The 21,668-nt window shown below is 36.9% G+C and overlaps 2 protein-coding genes across 2 annotated transcripts in view; one reads left to right on the plus strand and one right to left on the minus strand.

The window, feature by feature from the left end:
- The window catches only part of AGL (amylo-alpha-1, 6-glucosidase, 4-alpha-glucanotransferase), an 85,591-nt gene extending 67,166 nt beyond the window's left edge, over positions 1–18,425 (minus strand). Inside the window, exons 1-4 of the mRNA XM_047869432.1 lie at positions 18,105–18,425; positions 17,400–17,549; positions 1,180–1,390; positions 263–429 (exon numbers count right to left, since the gene is read on the minus strand). Coding sequence (XP_047725388.1) covers positions 263–429; positions 1,180–1,390; positions 17,400–17,481 — 460 coding nt within the window. The 5' untranslated portion in view covers positions 17,482–17,549; positions 18,105–18,425. The remainder of the gene's footprint in view (positions 1–262; positions 430–1,179; positions 1,391–17,399; positions 17,550–18,104) is intronic.
- Positions 18,426–18,514: 89 nt separating this feature from the next.
- Positions 18,515–21,668, plus strand: part of FRRS1 (ferric chelate reductase 1) — a 111,896-nt gene continuing 108,742 nt past the window's right edge. The window contains exon 1 of the mRNA XM_047869439.1: positions 18,515–18,940. The gene's annotated coding sequence lies outside the window, so the exon portion shown is untranslated. The remainder of the gene's footprint in view (positions 18,941–21,668) is intronic.

The raw sequence follows: 21,668 nt of genomic DNA on the forward strand, positions 1-21,668 counted from the left end.
TTTCTATGTCAAAGTAAAGTCTTAGACACAATAATGATCTCATTTTATTATTAGAGTTCCTTAATTTTCTAAGTTGAACGATATAATTTGCTATTTTTGCAGGTTAAAAATGCTTAAGTCTTAACAACTTTATATGATTCTATTTCTATTACTAAATAAACTAAGAAACAAAATTAAAAGGAGAATCAAAGCTCTTGAAATCTATATCACAGAGGATAATTACATTTATTTTAAGAAAGAAAGGAAAGATAGCTGACATTACCTGATTCTTTTGCAACCCTAAGTCTGCTTTCCCATTCATCAAAGGGTCCCATACACTTAGCTAAAAATGTCTGAAGAGTAACACAGTCCAAGGGTAACACGTGATTGTCAGCACCAACATGTAAAATAGGATCCACAACTATGTAACCCCCACCACTTTTTTCATTTCTAAGGAAAAAACAAGACAAGAACTTCTGAATTAATGATAGGAAAAAAATCCTCATCTAATATAGTCTGACTCTCTAATGGGAAGGTGAATTGTCCCATTTTAATATGTGTTTCTAGAGGCACCTGGGTGGCTCAGTTGGTTAAGCGGCCAACTTTGGCTCAGGTCATGATCTCACAGTTCGTGAGTTTGAGCCCTGCGTTGGGCTCTGTGCTGACAGCTCAGAGCCTGGAGCCTGCTTCAGATTCTGTGTCTCCCTCTTTGCCCCATCCCACTCATACTCTGTCTTAAAAATAAATAAAACATTAAAAAAATTTTTTAAATATATTTCTAAGCACATAAAATCATTTAAAAAGTTGCAATGAAACTCAATGGAAAAGCCTTATTTTATCCTTTTTCCAATCTCTACATAAAGACATAGTATGTATAATATCTAGTAATGTTGCATTAAGGAAAAATAAGCATACCTATCAGTAATAACAAGGGCACTCAAGCAAATAGCATCTTATAATGAAGTTATATGAAAAGACTATTCAAGTGGTTACTTATAAAAAAAAAAAAATGAATCTGCAATGAGTCTTACAATTGCTTCCTAGGAACTGAAGAACCATATTCTATTTGCATCTCAAAAAATCCTGTAAAAAATTGCAGTCCATGGTTTATATAGTAACTTTTTTTTACAAGCTAGATAATTTAACTAGATAGAATGAATTAACTTTTTCTCCCCCCAACATATAGGACACCTGACTTACCCTTGAAGGAAGTAATACTGAAATGATCCAGCTTGCTGAAGATTAAGTTTACAGTATTTATCAGAATCATCTTCTCTTTCTGTTGGATTTTCCCATTCCAGGGAACGGAATTTTTCTCGATTAAACGGTTCTCCAGGAAATGGGTAATTTGTAAATACAGTAACTGCTTTTCCCTGTAAAGTGGGGCCTAGTCGGAACTGTAGTTCAAACCCTAAACAAAAAGCACATTTCAATAAACTCATTGTAAGAACTTAAATTACCACATTAATAAATAAATGATTTAAGGTTTTACAAAAACTATGGTTTCTCAACTATGTTTTAAATATATATGTTATATGTATATAATATACATATATTATATAATATATATAATATATATATGCTAATATACAACACTGCTGGTTTTGGAACTATTCTGCAATCTAATTTAGCTGAATTGTATATTTTAACATACAGTATACAACACAGAACTGTCTGCTCTGTATTGTCCCTCTCCTCTCCTCCTGGAAATTGATTCCTATTTGCATGGCTACTTTGGGATATGCAAGTTCTTTTTTTTTTTTTCCTTTTTAATAACATGCCTTCAAGTTTATTGAGAATACTTTTAGAAAATTAGGATAGCTTTAAAGTGAAAAACAAAATGAAATTTTACTGAACTTGAAATCTTTCTAATTCCAGAATAGTTAACATACAGTGTTACATTATTTTCACATGTACAATATAGTGATTCAACAATTCTATATATTACTCATTGCTCATCATGATAAGTGCATTTTTTAAAAATATATATATATTAAAAAAAATTTTTTTTAACGTTTATTTATTTTTGAGACAGAAAGAGACAGAGCATGAATGGGGGAGGGGCAGAGAGAGGGAGACACAGAATCTGAAACAGGCTCCAGGCTCTGAGCCATCAGCCCAGAGCCTGACGCGGAGCTCGAACTCACGGATCATGAGATCGTGACCTGAGCTGAAGTCGGACGCTTAACCGACTGAGCCACCCAGGTGCCCCTAAAATATATTTTTTAAAGTTTATTTATTTTGAGAGAGAGGCAGAGAGTGAGAGAGCAAGTGGGGGAAGGGCAGAGAGAGGGAGAGAGAGAGTCAAGCAAGCTCCATGCTCAACATGGAGCCTGATGCAGAGCTCAATCCCATGACTGCGAGATTATGACCTGAGCCAGAACCAAGAGTCAGATGCTCAACCAACTGAACCATCCAGGTGCCCCATGTATTCTTAATCCCCTTCACCTATTTCACCCATCCCCTTACCCACCTTCACTCTAATAACCATCAATTTGTTCTCTGTACTTAAGAATCTGTTTTTAATTTGTCTCTTTTTTTCTTTGTGCTTCTTAAATACCACATAGAGTGAAATCACATGGTATTTGTCTTTCTCTGACTGACTTATTTCACTTAGGATTATATTCTCTAGATCCATCCATGTTGTTGCAAATGGCAAAATTTTGTTACTTTTAATGGTTGAGTAATATTTCATTATATACGGTATCTTCCTTATCAATCTATTGATGGACACTTGGGCTGCTTCCATAATTTGGCTACTGTAAATAGTGCTACAATAAATATACGGGTGCATGAATCTTTTCAAATTAGTGTTTTCATATTCTTTGGGTAAATATTCAGTAGAGGAATTCTGGATCATATGGTAGTTCTATTTTTCATTTTTTGAGGAACCTCCATACTGTTTTCCACCATGTCTACACTAGTTTGCATCCTCATGTTTTAGTATTTAAGTCTTTTTTGGAATTCTGAGGGTCAAAACATTCCCAGTTTTGCCTAAGTTAGGCTATTTCTATTAAAATGTATCTGAGACATCTATAATGTATTGCAAGTATTTTGCCATGGGAGGCAAAAAAAAAATTAACACATTATAGTCATAATTTTACTATAAAATAAAATTACGGTTGATTCTGGGAAGATTTTATATCTTGATACCAGAATGTGAAAATTCTGACTACAGTAAAGTCTGTTAGAAATATAAAGCAAATAACAGTATACTTATGAGCACTGACTAAGGTACAGAATTGTTGAATCACTATTGTACACCTGAAACTAATATAACATTGTATATTAACTATATGGAATTAAAATTAAAAAACCTAATAAAAAAAGAAATATAAGGCTTAGAAATTTTAATCATGAAGATAACAATTCAATTAATGATGGGCAATAATAACCAATGAAGGCAGGAAAATTTAGTTCTGCTGATTATAATCTTTAAGCTTAAGGAAATTAAAAAAATATTTTACTTTTTATTTATTTTCGAAGCACAATTGACATACAATGTTATATTACTTTCAAGTGTACAACATAGTGATTCAACAATTCTACACATTACCCAATGCTTACCACAGTAAGTGTGGTCACCATACAATGTTATTACAGTATTATTGACTATATTCCCCACACTGTACTCTTCATCTCTGTGATTTATTAATTTTAAAACTGGAATTTTTTACCACTTAAGAAACTTTTTGAGAAGAAGCATACTAATATCTATATTTTTAATGCTCAATTTATGAAACATCTAACAAAGTATAAAAAATTATGTCATGAGTGCATACTATGTATAGGAAACAAAATAGACAATGATCTCTGCCCTTGTGGAGCTTGAGTTCTAAAGAGGGAAGTCAGCCATTAAACAATGAACATGATAAATAAGTAAGAAACAACTGTATATCAGGGAAGGATAAATGCTAAGAGAAGAAAGAAAAATCAGAGCAGTGTAAGGAAAATGGGGATAAAGGAGAGATGGTGGGGAGGCGGTAGCAATTTTTAATATTAAAAAGTTGACGAGCTAGAGAAAAGTCAGGGAGTTATTAGCCACATGGCTATTCATGGTCGTCCATGGAAAGAATTGACCAAGCAGAGGAAACCAAGAGGACTTGGGGTGGAAGCAAGCTTGGTGATTCCAGAAATAACAAGAAACTCAGTATGTGTGGACTGGAATAAGCTCGGGGAGAAGTAGTAGAATACGAGGAAAGAAAGGTAACAGGGGGGCCGGATCATGGTCTTGTAGGCCACAGTGAGAATTTGGTTTCTTCTCTGAATGAAATGAGGAGCCAATGAACAGTTTTGATCAGAGAAGTCACATGACCTAACTTGTGTATTAAATCACTTTGTATATTATATCACTCTGATTATATCATTCTGATTATGTCTGCTTCTGGCCATAATGGAGTAAGTGGTATTAGATTTGTCCTCCGCTGAGAAACTAGAAGAAATAAATGAGACAACTGTTTTCAGAAATAAGGAGTGAAGGACTGTGATGCCCATGAAAATGGTGATTCCTATGAATTTTCTAGCTTTAAAGTAGGAGAACTTTCTGTGCTGTGATACAGGAAGCAGGAATAGTAGTCTGAATTGAGGAGACAGAGATTAGAATTTGAGGAGGGTGAAGAAACTATAATTTTCAGGGCAGAGTATGGTGCAGAAGAAACCATGGAAAGAAAAAGCTCTAGAAAATTACCAAGGGTCATCTTGAGTCTGCCTGAATACCAGGCTCACACGAGTAGTGTTTGAATCCATGAGGCTGGGCAAAGAACAACTACTAGGAGCTATCAATTGACCAATTCCCAGAACTCACTCAGGCCTGGGAGACATTATAATTTTCAGAGTGAAGAGACTTCGTTGAACACCTGTTGTATTCAAAAGAGTCATGTCTTATGTAGCAAGGTTAATATAGTCCTAGAGTAAAAACTACTATACCTATCCTGTCAAAGCTTAAAACAGCCGCAAAAGGGGGGTGCTTGGGTGGCTCAGTTGGTTGGGCATCAGACTCTTGATTTTGGCTCAGGTCATGATCTCACAATTCATGGGATTGAGCCCCATGTTAAGAGGCTCTCTTAATCCTCAAAAGGATTAAGCTGATCTACAGATAATGTAAATGCCAAAATAAAAGACATCACTTCTATTTTTTTTGGGGGGGGTACAAAAAAGGTGGTTTTATTAAAACACAGGGATAGGACCTATGGGCAGAAAGAGCTGTCAGGGCATCACTCCTTTGAAGGAAGACAAAAAAATCCAGAGATAGGGCAACAGAACATTTATAATGTCCAGCATCCAATACAAAACTGCTAAACAGAAAGAGGAAGTGACAGCATTGATGACACAGATATCTATGGTAGGGCATTCCACATAGAGGAAACAGAAGATGTAAAGGACCTGAGACTTCTGCTTCTGGCAAAGATGGAATGAATAACAGGGATTGGATTTATGCTGTTCCTTGAAACTTGAAAGAAGAAACCAAGAAAAATCAGAAAACATATATGAGTTTTCAAGCCTACACATCAGGCCACAAAGTATAGTGATGCCTAAGAGACAGAAAATAAACAATGTGAAGCCTATAACTGCCCCTTCTTACTACCTTGAAAGAATGTCCAGGTTGAGGCACAAGGAAGAGAAACCCAGGCAGAACTCAGCTAACTTCCTAAGCTGAGAAGATAGAGTTAAGAATCTGTTGAGACCAAAGCAGCTAGTTTATAGATAAGAGTAGTTAGTGAGGAGGAGAAAAGTGCCCAAAGACAGAACTCCAGAGATTTGCAGCAGGTCTCCCTTCCGCACTTTGCAGAGTACTGATCAGTGCATGTCTGTGACCAGGAATAGTGCTTGGTTAGAAAAATCAAGTGCCAGATTGGAAAAACTCATAATTCATGAGGCATTGGGTAGAAAATTCAGGGGATATTGCTTTAGGAGTAGAGAACAAAGAGCCCTAGACAGGACATAAACTAGCTTAACAAATCATAAAAGTATAACTCAAAAGTATTAAGATATTTCCAAGTAACTTAACTTCATTCCAAAACAAAGACAAAAAAATTTATAAGAATCCAAAACCACCCAGCATTTTTGGTAAAACTCAATAAGGTAAAACTCATAATGACTGGCATCCAAACAAAGATTATAAGACACACAAAGAAGCAAGAAAACCGAACCCATAACAAAGAAAATAATCAATTAATGAAAACTGACCAAGGAATGACATAGATGTTGAACTAGCAGATAAGGAACGACATCAGTTATCATAACTGTATGCCATATGCTCAAAAAGTTATGTCAATACATGGAAAATATTAAAAAACAAAACAAAACAAAAGATCCAAATCAAATTTAAAAATGAAAACTACGAGGTCTGAGATGAAAAATGGAATAGATGGTGAGACATGACAGAAAAAAAGATTAGTAAATTTCAAGACACAGGAATAGAAATATGGAAAATGAGGGGCACCTGGGTGGCTCAGTTGGGTAAGCCTTCAACTTTGGCTCAGGTCATGATCTCATGGTTTATGAGTTTGAGCCCCGCATCGGGCTCTGTGCTGGAAGCTCCAGAGCCGGGAGTCTACTTCAGATTCTGTCTCTCCCTCTCTCTGCAACCTCCCCTGCTCATGGTCTGTCTCTCTCTCAAAAATAAACAAACATTAAAAAAACCCCACAAATATGCAAAATGAAACCAACAGAGAAAAAAGAATCTAAAAAATTGAAAAAGCATCACTGATCTGTGGAACAATTCAAGTGGCCTAATATATAGGTAATTTGAGTCCTCAAAGAAGAAGAAAGGGGAGATATCAAGTATTTAAATAATGGGTAAAAAAAAAAAACCCAAATGTGATAAAAACAACAGATTTATAGATACAAAGAAGTTCAGGGGCGCCTGGGTGGTGCAGTCGGTTAAGCGTCCGACTTCAGCCAGGTCACGATCTCGCGGTCCGTGAGTTCGAGCCCCGCGTCGGGCTCTGGGCTGATGGCTCGGAGCCTGGAGCCTGTTTCCGATTCTGTGTCTCCCTCTCACTCTGCCCCTCCCCCGTTCATGCTCTGTCTCTCTCTGTCCCAAAAATAAATAAACGTTAAAAAAAAAAAAAAAAGATACAAAGAAGTTCAATAAGTCCCCAATCAAGAAACATCACACTATGAAACATCAAAGTCAAATTGCTCAAAACCAGTGACAAAGAGACTATCTTAAAAGTAGCCAGAGGGGAGGAAAATGTCACAGTAAGTTCAGAGGAACAATGATAAAGATGATAGCAGATTTCTCATGGGAAACAACAAAAGCAAGAAGACAGTGGAACAGTATCTTTAAAGGTATAGTTGATCCTTAGACAATATGGGATTGAACTGCACAGGTCTAATTACACTTTTTTTTTTTTTTTTACAGTACAGTCCTATAAATGTAAAATTTCTCTTATCATTTTTTTAAAAAGTTTATTTTTTTGAGAGAGAGAGAGCATGAGCAGGGGAGAGGCAGAGAGAGGGGGACAGAGGATCCAAGTGGGCTCTGTGCTGACAGCAGCGAGCCAATGGGGGCTTAAACTCACAAACCATGAGATCATGGCCTGAGCTGAAGTCAGATGCTTAACTAGTTGAGCCACCCAGGTGCCCCTCCTTATGATTTTCTTAATAACATTCTCTTTTCACTAGCTTACTTACTGTAAGATTACAACATAGAATACATATACATACTATGTTTCATCTGTAAGGCTTCTGGTCAACAGTAGGCTATTAATAGTTAAGTTTTAGGGGAGTCTAAAGTTATACTTGGATTTTTGGCTGCATGAGGGGTCAGTGCCTCTACTCTCTGCATTATAAGGTCAACGGTAACTTAAAGAAGAAAACTATTAGCCTAGAATTCTATACCCGGTGAAAATATCTTTCAAAAATAAAAGTGATGAAAGCCAGGTTTTTCTTTTCTTTTCTTATTTTTTTTTTAAGTTTTATTTATTTAAGTAATCTCTACACTCACTGTGGGGCTTGAACTCACACTCCTGGGACCAAGAGTCATGCATGTGCTCCTCCAACTGAGCCAGTCAGGTGTCCCAGACTTCACAGTGTTAGAGAGAGACGTTACAAATAAGCAAGGGGAAAGCTACAACAAACCCTGTTGTGGTGGACATGAAGCATAGACATCATCATGAACTGCTATTTATATATACATAATGAATGCCAGTTTGATTCCAAGCAAATCCTGAAATGCAGAACATGCAGATATGTCATGTCACATCATTTCTAAAATTGCTCTTGTAGAAGTAAATCCTCACAATGATGTTCAACAGATGGTAAATTCTATACCACAATATTAAATACTGGATAAGCTAGTCTTTATGAGCAAAATATCTCAACAAAAGACATTGGGAGAATGATGGACTCTTTCAAATTACTGTAATCCAATCAAACACCTCTACCTTTGCCTAGATAAATACGAATACTCTGGCATACTGCAGTATGGATAATGTGAGAGATGGAAGTTCTAGGAATTCCTGCAAAAAATTATAATTTAGTGATAAGTCCTGCTAACCATATTTTTGGATTGTACTAAATAATGAATATAAACTTTTCATAGCAAATGGTTTTAGCAAGTAAGAAACAAATTATCCAAATGGTATTATTAAGTAACTGCAAAAATCCAGGGACTCACTTCTATTTCTCACATTGTACAGTGAAACTTATACTTTCTTTTCCAAGTAGCTATATATACAAATTTTTCTATAATTGGAATAAATATTCTATGAATATAATAAGGCTTATGTTTGACTTAATAATTTCATATAGACACGTATTTTCTTAAGAATTAATCAGTGATGTAAACATAGGCTATATTCATAACAGCTTCATTTATTATAATTAAATAAACTGACAACAAATATCTAATGATTGGAAATGATTAGATAAGTTGTGGTACAAAAATGGTATTATGTAAGCTAGAATATTACAAAGTCATTATAAGTCATGTTATCAAAATATATTTAATAACATAGCTACTTTTATTCTGTTTTGTCAATTTTATGCATCTATATAGATCTATTGAAATCTTTTCTAGATGGCTTCCCAGGGGACATTTAAAGAAGATTTAATATCTATTCTTCTCAAACTGTTCCAAAAATAGAAATAGAAGGAAAACTTCCAAACTCATTCTACAAAGCCAGCATTACCTTGCTTCCAAAACCAGAAAAAGACCTCACTAAAAAGGAGAATTACAGGCCAATATCCCTGATAAACATGGATGCAAAAATTGTCAACAAGATATTAGCAAATCATTCCTAAGTATTTTATTGTTTTTGGTGTAATTGCAAATGGGACAGATTCCTTGATTTCTTTTTCTGCTTCATTATTGGTGTATAGAAATGCAAGGGATTTCTGCATGTTGACTTTATATCCTGTACTTTTCTGAATTCATGTATTAGTTCACAGTACATTAAAAGAATTATTTACCAGGGCTGGTTCAATATTTGCAACTCAATCACCATGATACACCACATTAATAAAAGAGGATAAGAACTGTACAATCCTGTCAATAGATGCAGAAAAAGCATTTGACAAAATACAGCATCCATTCTCAATAAAAACCCTCAACAAAGTAGGGATAGAGCAAACATACCTCAACATTATGAAGGTCATATAAGAAAGACCCACAGCTAATATCATCCTCAATGGGGAAAAACTGAGAGCCTTTCCTCTGTGGTCAGGAACAAGACCAGGATGTCCACTCTCACCATTACTAGTTAACATAGTATTGGAAGTCCTAGCCTCAGCAATCAGACAACAAAAAGAAATAAAACGCATTCATCTTAGCAAGGAAGAAGTCAAACTCACTATTTGCAGATGACATGATACTCTGTACAAAACCCAAAAAACTCCACCAAATAATTGCTAGAATACATGAATTCAGAAAAGTACAGGATATAAAGTCAACATGCAGAAATCCTTTGCATTTCTATACACCAATAATGAAGCAGCAGAAAAACAAATCAAGGAATCTATCCCATTTGCAACTGCACCAAAACCAATAAGATACCTAGGAATAAACCTAACTAAAGAGGTAAAAGATCTGTACTTCGAAAACTATAGAATACTTATGAAAGAAATTGAAGAGGACACAAAGAAATGGAAAAGCATTCCATGCTCATGGACTAGAACACTGTTAACATGTCTATACTATCCAAAGTAATCTACAGATTTTTTTTTTCTTTTCAACGTTTATTTTTATTTTTGGGACAGAAAGAGACAGAGCATGAACGGGGGAGGGGCAGAGAGAGAGGGAGACACAGAATCGGAAACAGGCTCCAGGCTCTGAGCCATCAGCCCAGAGCCCTACGCGGGGCTCGAACCCACGGACCGCGAGATCGTGACCTGGCTGAAGTCGGACGCTTAACCGACTGCACCACCCAGGCGCCCCTGTAATCTACAGATTTAATGCAATACCTACCAAAATACCACCAGCATTTTTCACAAAGCTAGAACAAACAATCCTAAAATTTGTACAGAACCACAAAAGATCCCTAATAGCCAAAGCAATTCTGAAAAAGCAAAACAAAACTGGATGCATGAGGATTCTGGATTTCAAGCTATATTACCAAGCTGTAGTCATCAAGACAGTATAGTATTGGCACAAAATCAGACATATAGATTAATGGAATAGAATAGAAAATCCAGAAATGGAACCACAAGAATATGGTAAACTTATCTTTGACAAAGCAGGAAAGAGTATCCAATGGAATACGTCTCTTCAACAAATAGTGCTGGGAAAACTGGATGGTGATATGCACAAGAATGAAACATGTACCTCAGTGTTTATAGCAGCATTATCAACAATAGCCAAACTATGGAGAGAGCCCAAATGTTCATCGACTGATGAACGGATAAAGAAGATGTGGTATAAAAAACACACTGCTCTACTGACTGAGTCAGCCAGGTGCCCCTACACACTTGTGTAATTTTATAATTGGGTGAACATCATTTTATTTTATTTTAATTAATTAATTTATTTATTTATTAAAATTTACATCCAAATTAGTTAGCATATAGTGCAACAATGATTTCAGGAGTGGATTCCTTAGTTCCCCTTACCCATTTAGCCCATCTCCCCTCCCATAACCCCTCCAGCAACCCTCAGTTTGTTCTCCATATTTATGAGTCTCTTCTGTTTTGTCCCCCTCCCTGTTTTTATATTATTTTTGTTTCCCTTCCCTTATGTTCATCTGTTTTGTCTCTTAAAGTCCTCATATGAGTGAAGTCATATGATTTTTGTCTTTCTCTGACTAATTTCACTTAGCATAATAACCTCCAGTTCCATCCACATAGTTGCAAATGGCAAGATTTCATTCTTTTTGATTGCCGAGTAATACTCCATTGTATATATATATACCACGTCTTCTTTATGCATTCATCCATTGATGGACATTTGGGCTCTTTCTATACTTTGGCTATCGTTGATACTGTTGCTATAAACATTGGGGTGCATGTGTCCCTTTAAACAGCACACCTGTGGTCCCGTGGATGAATGCCTAGTAGTGCAATTGCTGTGTCATAAGGCAGTTCTAATTTTTAGTTTTTTGAGGAACCTCCATACTGTTTTCCAGAGTGGCTGCACCAGCTTGCATTCCCAGGGTAAACATCATTTTAAAGTTAGAGGTACAATTATGAAGAAATAGATGGAGAAATAATTGCTCAAAGAATTGAAACATGAAATTTTAATACTCAGTGATTGTGAGAATCATAAATATCTACATCTCTAAAATAACGATTAAACTTACTATAGAAGATGTAGTATCATTTTGAACAGGTAAAAACATCAGAGATTAGCTGTCTGAGCATATTTAAACAACCTGCCCCCTGTTCAGTTTATGCAAATATTTTTTTTATCGTTACACAAGGATTCAGAGAACATGTAGTACAAAGGTTAAAACTCATCCAAAATCCCAAAACAGTATTTGGATCAGTGGTGTACCCTCAGAAAAAAATTTGACAAGCATTCTCTAAACATAAATATTTATTTATTTACAGAATATACACGTATGATGATTTAATAGATTATATAAATCACAAAACACAAAAATGGGATAAGATGTAAATAAATAATATTTTAAATAACTAATTTTATCTATTAGTGGATGGAAAATATCTTTTAGTTCTCACTAAAAATTAATATTGATGATATCTGTCAGTGGAAGCAATGTGATTAAAGAAATTTCAATAATTTTAAGTCTTGGTTTAATATTTTATGATAAAGTAATTCAAATATTCCAAGTTCTGTTTATTGATATTTGGTTTAATTGCATCAGACTTGAAAAAATAAAACACAAAGATATCCAAATTCAAATGGAAAAAGTTCTTAGTGACTATGTTTACTAATCCATGACATTAACTTTTCAACCCCACTCACAAATTATGTAAAGATTTTTGTTGAAATGTGCTAGTAAATATATATTTTCCTTGTTATAAGCAATGGTTTTTATAAGCTAATAAGATATTCTATATTTATATATTAAATAGATGATTTGAAAAACAACCAAAATCCTTTATTGGAAAGATTTTAAACAGATTGGAAACTTTTGTCATCAATTTTTTACAAAGGCTAAGTATTTATTTTTATGGCTAAAATCATATGATGGAAGTGTTACTAAAATAACATACTCAAAATGCTCTTGCTATACAGTAAGGGTCAGCAAACCATATCCAGCCTGTTTCTATAAATAAAGTTTTATTGGAACACATTCATTTATGTGTTGTTTATGTTTGCTTTCATGATATAATGGCAGAGCAAAACTGCCATTTCTTTTGCAGTAACTGCAAAAGAAATGGCCCGCAAAGCTGAAATATTTGCTATCTGAACTTTTAGAGGAAAAAATGTGCTCAACTCTGCTCTATGGTATCAATTTTCACCAAAAAGTAGTTAACTCTCTCACTCATGTTTACCTCACAGCTAAATTGTGTTTCCTTTTTCAGAAAATATTTTCTAAGTATCATACTATTGAAAGCTACATGTCATTCCTGAAAAGGACAAATCTCAAACAGCAAATTTCAAACACTTTCTAACTCATCTTTCAGTTTGACAATATCCTGAGGTAAAAGAGGCATTTATGATGATTGTACCTTTTGTTATGAAATATTGTAAAGACTCTACTATTTAAGGAATTATAACTTGTATATCTACTTAACCTGGATTAGGTAAAACTGTAACCCACGGCAACATACCACAAACAAACCAGTGATGGTGTGACTATGAACCCCTTCAAGACCTACAACCTCTACTATTTTCTCAGAATATGTCTTTTTTGTTTATAACTTATTTGATACATAAACTGAAAGCATCAATGTCAATTTATACGTTAGCAAAATTTAATTGCTTTAAAAAAATCTTTTTTTATTATAGTTATTTATTTTTTAGTAATCTCTACACTCAATGTGGGGCTCGAACTCACAACCCTGAGACCAAGAGTTGCATGCTTTTCTGAATGAGCCAGCCAGGTGCCCCCAAATGTAATTAATTTTTGAAAACAAAAACAGATGAAAGAAAAAAAAGAGAAAAGAAAAATCCTGTTCTTTCTATGTTCTACTAGATAGATCAGGGCATAGTCCCAAGAGTATACAGCTACTCTGTAGATGTCCAGTACAAGTCTCTGAAACTAAAATTTTTATATACAGTAAATGAAACATTAGAATACCTAGACTATGTCAGATTCCATAATGACTCACTCGGTTTGCTAAAATTAGCTTAGGTCACAGCAGTACATAGTGTGGCTATCTTATTCCTCATAGAACAGTAGGAATACCTTACTCAGATTAGCCATTTCCCTCTTGCAGGCAACTAGTAAAGTGAGTGATTAAACTATTACTATGAAGTAAATTTTTCCATCTTGTTCCGTCTACTAAGTTTATATAAGCTCAAGCTCCTAATCAAGAAACTTTTATAAGTATTTTCTTAAAAAAAGGGTAAAAGTTGAAATTTAACCAACCTATATAAAAATGGAACTCCAGGTTCAGCAAAAACTGACTTTGTTCATTATTCTGCCACTGAATGAAACAGGAAATACAGGGAAAGGCTATGATTTGGCTAGAAAAAAATTTTTTTGGTCTTGCTGAGTTAGAAGAGTCTATAGAGATATTAGCCTCGAAAATGAGGAGGAATCCTTTCTTAGGGAAAAGTGAAAAGAAAAACGAAGAGAGACTTGGTGATCACTTAAATATGAAAGAACCAAAAACTGCCAGAGTATTTCTTCACATCTAATTGTTCACTAAGTCCTATGAATTTTAAAATGTCTCATACTCTGGGGCGCCTGGGTGGCTCAGTTGGTTAAGCGTCCATCCCACTCTTGCCTTCTGTTCAGGTCATGATTTTGGGGTTTGCAAGACTGAGCTATGTGCTGGCAGCACAGAGCCTGCTTGGGATTCTCTCTCTCTCTGTCTCTCTCTCTCTCTGCCCCTACTCCCCCCACCCCCATAAATAAATAAACATTAAAAAAAAATATTGTAAAAGGGGTGCCTGGGTGGCTCAGTTGAGTGTCTGACTTCAGCTCAGGTCATGATCTCACAGTCCATGAGTTTGAGCCCCACATCAGGCTCTTGTGCTGACAGCTCAGAGCTTGGAGCCTGCTTTGGATTCTGTGCCTCCTCCTCTCTCTGCTCCTCCCCCATTCATGCTATTTCTCTCTCTCTCTCTCTCTCAAAAATAAACATTAAAATAATAATAATAATAATAATAATAATAATAAAATAAAAGTAAAATAAAATGTCTTGAACTCTGCTACCTTTTTTGACTCTAATGTAGTTCAACCCTTATTTTTAACCAGATGTGTTTTCAAAATAGCCTTCTTAATGATTTATCTCCAATGTCCCTTCATCTTTCACATTTTAATTATCTTCTATAGTAATATGATCACCTCATTACTGCACACAAAAAAATTGACGTGTTCCCATTTATATCATTTGGTTGAATTTACTGGTTTTAACTAGATTTACAGACTCAGTCACATCATTCTTATTTTATAAACCCTTCATAGCTCCTTCTTCAAATAGCTTGGCTGAATTTAACACTTTTTGCTAGCTTTAACTAGTGTTTTAGTAATGGATCAGCAAGGATTTAATGGCTGTTATACATTGTACTAGGTTTATAATACTTTCCCTTTTCTCACAGATCTTAAACTAGTTGGATGCTATAAGATCAATAAACTTTGAGACACTGCTCCATCATTCAGTACTTAATTGTTCTGTGCCTATTGTGTGATTGGAAATCAAAGAAAGAAAATAACAAAAAAATTAAGAAAAGACCTCATGGAGGAGGTAGAATTTTAGCTGAAGGTAGGCAATACACAGAATGATAGTAAAGGGGTTTAATGGATATAGAGGAATCTGATGGGGGTGAAGGTGTCAGGAGAGCTATGAGAAAATCCAGGGGAGAGGGAATTGACAGGGGAATTGTAAAGATGTAGGACACTAATAATGGGGAACAATGAGATGCAACCTTGGCTAGTGAAGGTGGATTCTATTAGAGAATGTCTTGGAAGCCCCGCAGAGGCATTTAAATTTGACTTTATATATAGACACCAATTAATAAAAAGAAAGAGATGGCATAAAAGATTATTCTAGCATCCATGTTTAGGCATATGGAAGAGATAGGCAAACAGAGACATTTGGAAAGAAATTACAGGGCTTAAAGAGAGATTGCAGGTAAAGAGAAGAAACTGTCAAAGGTGAGTACAAAGTTTCTGGCCTTGGAAACTATAAAAATGGAGACATCACTAAAATAAACAGGATGTTTGTTTAAAAAAATTTTTTTTTCAACGTTTATTTATTTTTGGGACAGAGAGAGACAGAGCATGAACGGGGGAGGGGCAGAGAGAGAGGGAGACACAGAATCGGAAACAGGCTCCAGGCTCTGAGCCATCAGCCCAGAGCCCGACGCGGGGCTCGAACTCACGGACCGCGAGATCGTGACCTGGCTGAAGTCGGACGCTTAACCGACTGCGCCACCCAGGCGCCCCTAGGATGTTTGTTTTTAAAAAAACAGGATGTTTGTTCTCAAACAAAGAAGGTTTGAGAATGGGGAGTAGGAGACGGTTTGGGACATGTTAGATAGATGTAAGCATATCAATAGTGGAGCTATCCCAAGGCTATTCTATAGCGTAATACTGGATGAAGCCAAGAATCCAGTGCAAAAATAGATAGGTATAGTGATCTATCAATGCCTTGCACCTGTTTAGGATTTCAAAGCCATATAGTATTAATTTTGAGCTTCAACATCCAGGAAGGTAGAAGAACAGAAATTAACACCTTCATTTCACAAATAAATTAATGTTTAGAATTCATGTGACTTGCCCAAAGTCAAAGAAGTTGTTAGCAGGAGAGCCAAGAAAATTCTAGTTCCTTACTCATGCCATTATACTCCTGGCTTTTAAGAAGCAAGCAAAATTCAAGGCTCTTCTTCCAAAAAGAGCCATCAGCATGGAGGCAACAAGTGAGGCCATGAGAATGTATAATTCTTTGAGGGCAGAAGAAGAGAAGAAGAAAAGATCTCTTGCAGATAAATACAATTAATTAAAATAAGGAAGGAAGACAGCTCAGCAACAGACACCACCAAGTAGACAGGAGCACTCAAGAGGGTAGGAAAAAAATCAAAACCAGGAAAGTGCCGAGTCAGGAAAGCCAAAAATGGAGTAAGTACTCAGTGATCCTAAATGCCAAAGTTGGAAGAAGGTGATTTGGCATGGAGGTAACACATTTGACAGTCGATTTGTTTTTCTTCAAAAATGTAACTCTTGAGATATTGAGGGGGAAAATCCCTCAATGTTTACTATCAACATCTATCTGTTGCACTATTAAAGGGGGCTGCATTTTATTTTTCATACATTAAAACTTCCACTTCACAAGTTACAGTAACACAAAAAAGTGTGAAAGTTTTCAATGTTGAAAAATTATAAAGTCTAAAGAATAAGCTCAAATATATTTCAACATAACCTGATCAGTTTTTTTAATTTTTATTTGAGAGGCTTTTGATATATATAAATAACAGTTTGCTTTTTTCCGTGATCTGTTTTACTAAATCAAAGTTTCAATAAAGGAAAAAAATGAGGGCTATGAAAAAGCAAAACTATAGATATCCTCCAAATAAAATTACATATGAAGTAATTTACCAAGTTTTATAATAATTAATAGAAATAATATGGTAAATTTCTTGATCATATATGCAACTTCTGTCTTAAGTGGAAGCATGGAAAGAAAAGTGAACTATTTTATCCTCCTAACATGACAAATATAACATTTTCAACTTTATAACTAAAATCAACTTTCGTTAGTGATATTTTTAAAATTTGGCACTGTCTTTGCACTAATTGAGTTTAGAAAGGTCTTTGGAAATTTTACCTGTCTTAAAGTTTTAAAAAATTAGCATGACAATAGATTAAAAAAAGACACAGCTAATCAAACAACTTGCTACTGACCTTGTTCAAGTCTGAAGAGGGTCTTTTCCAGCTTTTCCATTTCGTTCAGAAGTAAAATTCTAATTTGTTTACTGTGTCCCATTTTGGCTTTTAGAAGATTTGAAATCTTTCAGAAGAATTAAAAGAACTCCAAAATCGAATGAGTTACCCCTATGAAACAAAAAGGAATTAAGATCAAGAAAATAACTATTACCTTTAATTCCTCAAGCCTGACAGCCGCACTTACATGTTCTAAATGTGTTTTAACCTTAGCAAAGCAAAAAGAAAGAATGAATCCTATAAAGAAGACCTGAGAAGGTAAATAGTTGTTTCCTCCCTTAGAGCACAATAGGACCAAAGCAAAACTATTGTATTCTTACAATTAAAAAAACAAAACAAAACAAAACTGAATTATTCTCAGAGAAAAGCAATACGTTTTGGAAAGCCTGGATTTGGGTGGGGGGGAAAATTCCCGGTCCCAAGCCAAAGGGCTTTGAAGACTACAAACGGCACTTCTGCTTACAAGAGATTAGTCTGCTCAAAGATAACAGGTGGGAGAGCTCCCCATTCCCAAATTCGGGTTGGAAGCCACCAATGGGGAGATGAGAACAGAGGGAAGCAGTTGTTGCCCCTGGAATAGCTGCTGCAGACATAGGATGTACAGACGGAGCTATAGATAGAAAGAACCCATTTCCCTGAGAGACCAGCGGCATTCCTAGCACTTACACGGAGCAAGTTATACGTGCAGCTTCTGGGACACTGCAGGACCCGCGACTCTGGTGTTGGAGTGGGGGAGGAGACGGGAAGGAAAGCAAACGGGGAAAGGCAGGCTGCCCAGGCGCAAAAAGCAGCCCCAGACAAGGAGGGCCGGGCGCCGTGAAGGGCAAAGGGCGGGGCGGCGGCAGCCGGGCCAGGGATAAGGCCGCTGTGTGAATGACAGAGAGCTTCTCCGTGACTCCGCCTCGCGCTGGTCCCGGAGAAGACCCTCGACCCACCGGGCCTCAAGTTCCCCACACGCCCGGGTGGGAGCTGACAGGTCCCCTCGCCCACTTCCGGGAGGTTCCGCACCCTGCTCGCCGCGACCGCTAATCTCGCGAGACTGCGGTCAGCGGGGCCGGGGTCCGGGAGGCGGCTGCGGCCCAGGCAGCAAACTGCTTTTGGTTTTCGGCGCTAGGGAGGTGCGAGGTCCGGGGTGTGCACTTCCTTTACCAGCCTGCGACCTCGTGGTTGAACATTAAAATGCTACGGTAGAAGGCTGCCAGCTAGATTGAGCTGCGTATGTCACAGGGTCGTTTTGTGGACCGGCTGAATGGTGGGAGGCGAGAGACCTGGCTTCCTGTGCTTTTTCTACCACGATGTGTTTTGTGTCTTTGTTTTGATTTTTTTTTTTTTTTAATTTTGACGTGGCCTAAGTTTACTTGGCCTAAACTCTCTGAATCTTGATTTCCCCGTGTCTAAAGTAAGGGGCCGTCTTCAATCTCAGACATTCCATCCTTCGTGTGTCTACCATCTATCTAGTGCTAACACAGGGCACATCTTGAATGCAGACACGGAACTACTAGGTAGGTGAAATGTGGCCAGTTTGCAAACAATTGAGGGTGCAAATACCGCTTGTACAACGTCTGGTTGTATCTGATGTACACTGCATAGACCTGAAGAGCATGTGCGATTAAGGATCTATATTGGCTGCACATATTTCAGGCCAGAAATTTAGGATCTGGTACAGATGTCTAAGGAGATTTTATGCCTGAGGAAAAGAAACCCCTTCTAGAGTTTTTTGAGGACACCTAGGGATCATGAGAAAAAAGACGTGAGTGCAGAGAAAGATCTTGCTTTCTTTATTGTGGAAATAATGTAGATCCAAAAACAATGGTTAAAAACTAAAGATACTGAAATGTTTGTTTCAGTAGATTTCTGAGCATGGCTAGTTGCAAGTGGTCCAAAACTGAGTTTGGGTATCTGTAGTTCATTTATTCATTCAACTAGTATTTATTAAGCACCTAGGATTTGCCAGGCATGGAAGTGAATCAAAGTCACTGCCCTCATGGAACTCTTACATTTTGTTGGTGGGAGGCAGATAAATAAATAAGATAAATAAATTATATAAGATAACAAAAGGTTGTAGGAAGTGGGAAGCATAGAAGAGTCAGGAAAAGGGAGTTTGCAATTGTAAATACAATAGTCAGTAAAGGACTTGCTGGTGAGTTGACATCTGATCCCAATCAGAGAAAGAGCAAAGAGGATATCCAGGGTAGAGGGTTACATACGGAGGTACAGAAAGTTCAAAGGCCATGAGGTAGGAGCACCCTTGTGGATTTAAGGAGGCCACCATAGCTGAATGAAGAGAGTGGTAAGAGATTAGGACAGATAAAGGCGGGGGGGGGGGGGGGGGGGGCGCTGACAGCCAGATCTTGTAAGGCTTTGTAGGCCATTGCAAGGATTTGGGCTTTTAATATGGGCAAAAGAGATGTTGGAGCATTTTGAAAAGAGGAGTGACCTCATCTGATAGACCTTTTAAAGGATTACCCTGCAACTTTATGGAAAATAGCTAAATAAACTGGAGGGTGTGGTGAGGAAGGAAGCGAGACCAGTTAAGCAGTTATTTCAATTAACCAAGATACAATGATGTTGGGTGTGTGTGTGTGTGTGTGTGTAAAGAAGGTATAGCAATGAAGGTGGTGAGAAGTTGTTGAATTATGGATCTATTTTGAAAGTAGAGCTTATACTGATGATGAGAAAGTAGTGTTCTTCAATTTGTAAGTCACATTGAGGATTGTAAATCATACCCATTGAGGGTTATAAAAGTAATTTAGTTGCAACCAACAATTTTTTTAATGTTTATTTTTTTTGAGGGTGGGGAGAGAGAAAGAAAGAGAGAGAGAATGCGAGCAGGGGAGGGGCAGCAAGAAAGGGAGACATAGAATCCAAAGAAGGCTGGGCTGTCAGCACAGAGCCCGACACTTGGCTCTAATCCAGGAACTGTGAGATCACGACCTGAGCTCAATTCGGATGCTTAACCAACTGAGCCACCCAGGCGCCCTGCAACCAACAATTTTTAAAGTAAAATAGGAATGATCTGAGTGCATTGCATCTGGTAAGACTATTATTTCAAGAAACTTCTGTTTCTGTTACTTATGTTTTGTTGTAGTGAGTCCTGTATTCCTACTGGGAGTCATGGTCAAAAACATGTCTGAGAGCCACCAATCTCAAAAATTATGCTGTGTAAAAGCATAACCATTCATGATTATGAAATGTGCCTGTGTTTTAATCCCAGCTCTGCCACTAACTGGCTGTTCAGCTTTCTAAGGTACTTAACCTTGGCCGCCTGGATGGTTAAAGTCAGTTAAGCACCTGACTTTGGCTCAGGTCATGATCTTGAAGTTCGTGAGTTTGAGCCCCACATCTGACTCTTTGCTGTCAGTGCAGAGCCCACTTCAGATTCTCTGTCCCTCTCTCTGCCCCCTGCTTGCATGCTTTCTCTCCCCACGCCCCCTCAAAAAATAAATAAACATTAAAAACAAATGGAAGATACTCAACCTTTTTGTGCTTTGGTTTTTACAACTGTAAAACAGGGATAAAAATAGTGCCTACTATTAATTAAATGAGGACTTAGAACTGTGCCTGAGACATGTGTAAGTATAAATACTAGGATGCGACCCTGACTGATGTGGAATACAGTTCATGTTTATGTTTGTCTTCAGGGTCTCCTTTTCATACCTCCTTTGAGTCTCTCCTATGACCATCTCATCACACTGCTCTCCTGTTGATCACTCTTCTCCAGGGCTCCAAAATTAGCTTTCCCTGTTCTCCCTCCACCAGCAAAACTGTCACTTTAGGGCCCAATATTCCAGCTAAAATAAGGAGTAAAATAGACTGACAAAATGAATTCCTTTAGTGGTGAGTTATTCTTACACAAATGCTTGCATTTTAAAAGATTTGTCAATCCAAATGATCTTAATTTTGGAGATTTCATACTGTGAAAGAAAGTGAAGAAGGTCAAGTAATGGAAAAATTATGATACAATGTGATGTGTCTCAGAGATTACGTTTACAAGCCACACAGTGTCCTTTTTAAAAAAGAAGAGTCATGCTAAGTGTGCTATTTGTGAAGTTCTTGGAATGCCAGTGAATCTGCAGTCTAGAGCTACAGTGGTACCATGTGCTGCCTTCATTTTGGCAAACATTTGTCTTGTGCCTGTCGTGTGCATAACAGAGATCTATATATACACAATAATCTCATGCTAGAGTTGTCAGGAGAAGAATCTCCTTGAGGAACATCTGATGGATAATC

This window comes from Prionailurus viverrinus, chromosome C1, assembly GCF_022837055.1.
Source record: "Prionailurus viverrinus isolate Anna chromosome C1, UM_Priviv_1.0, whole genome shotgun sequence".
NCBI classification, from domain to species: Eukaryota; Metazoa; Chordata; class Mammalia; order Carnivora; family Felidae; genus Prionailurus; species Prionailurus viverrinus.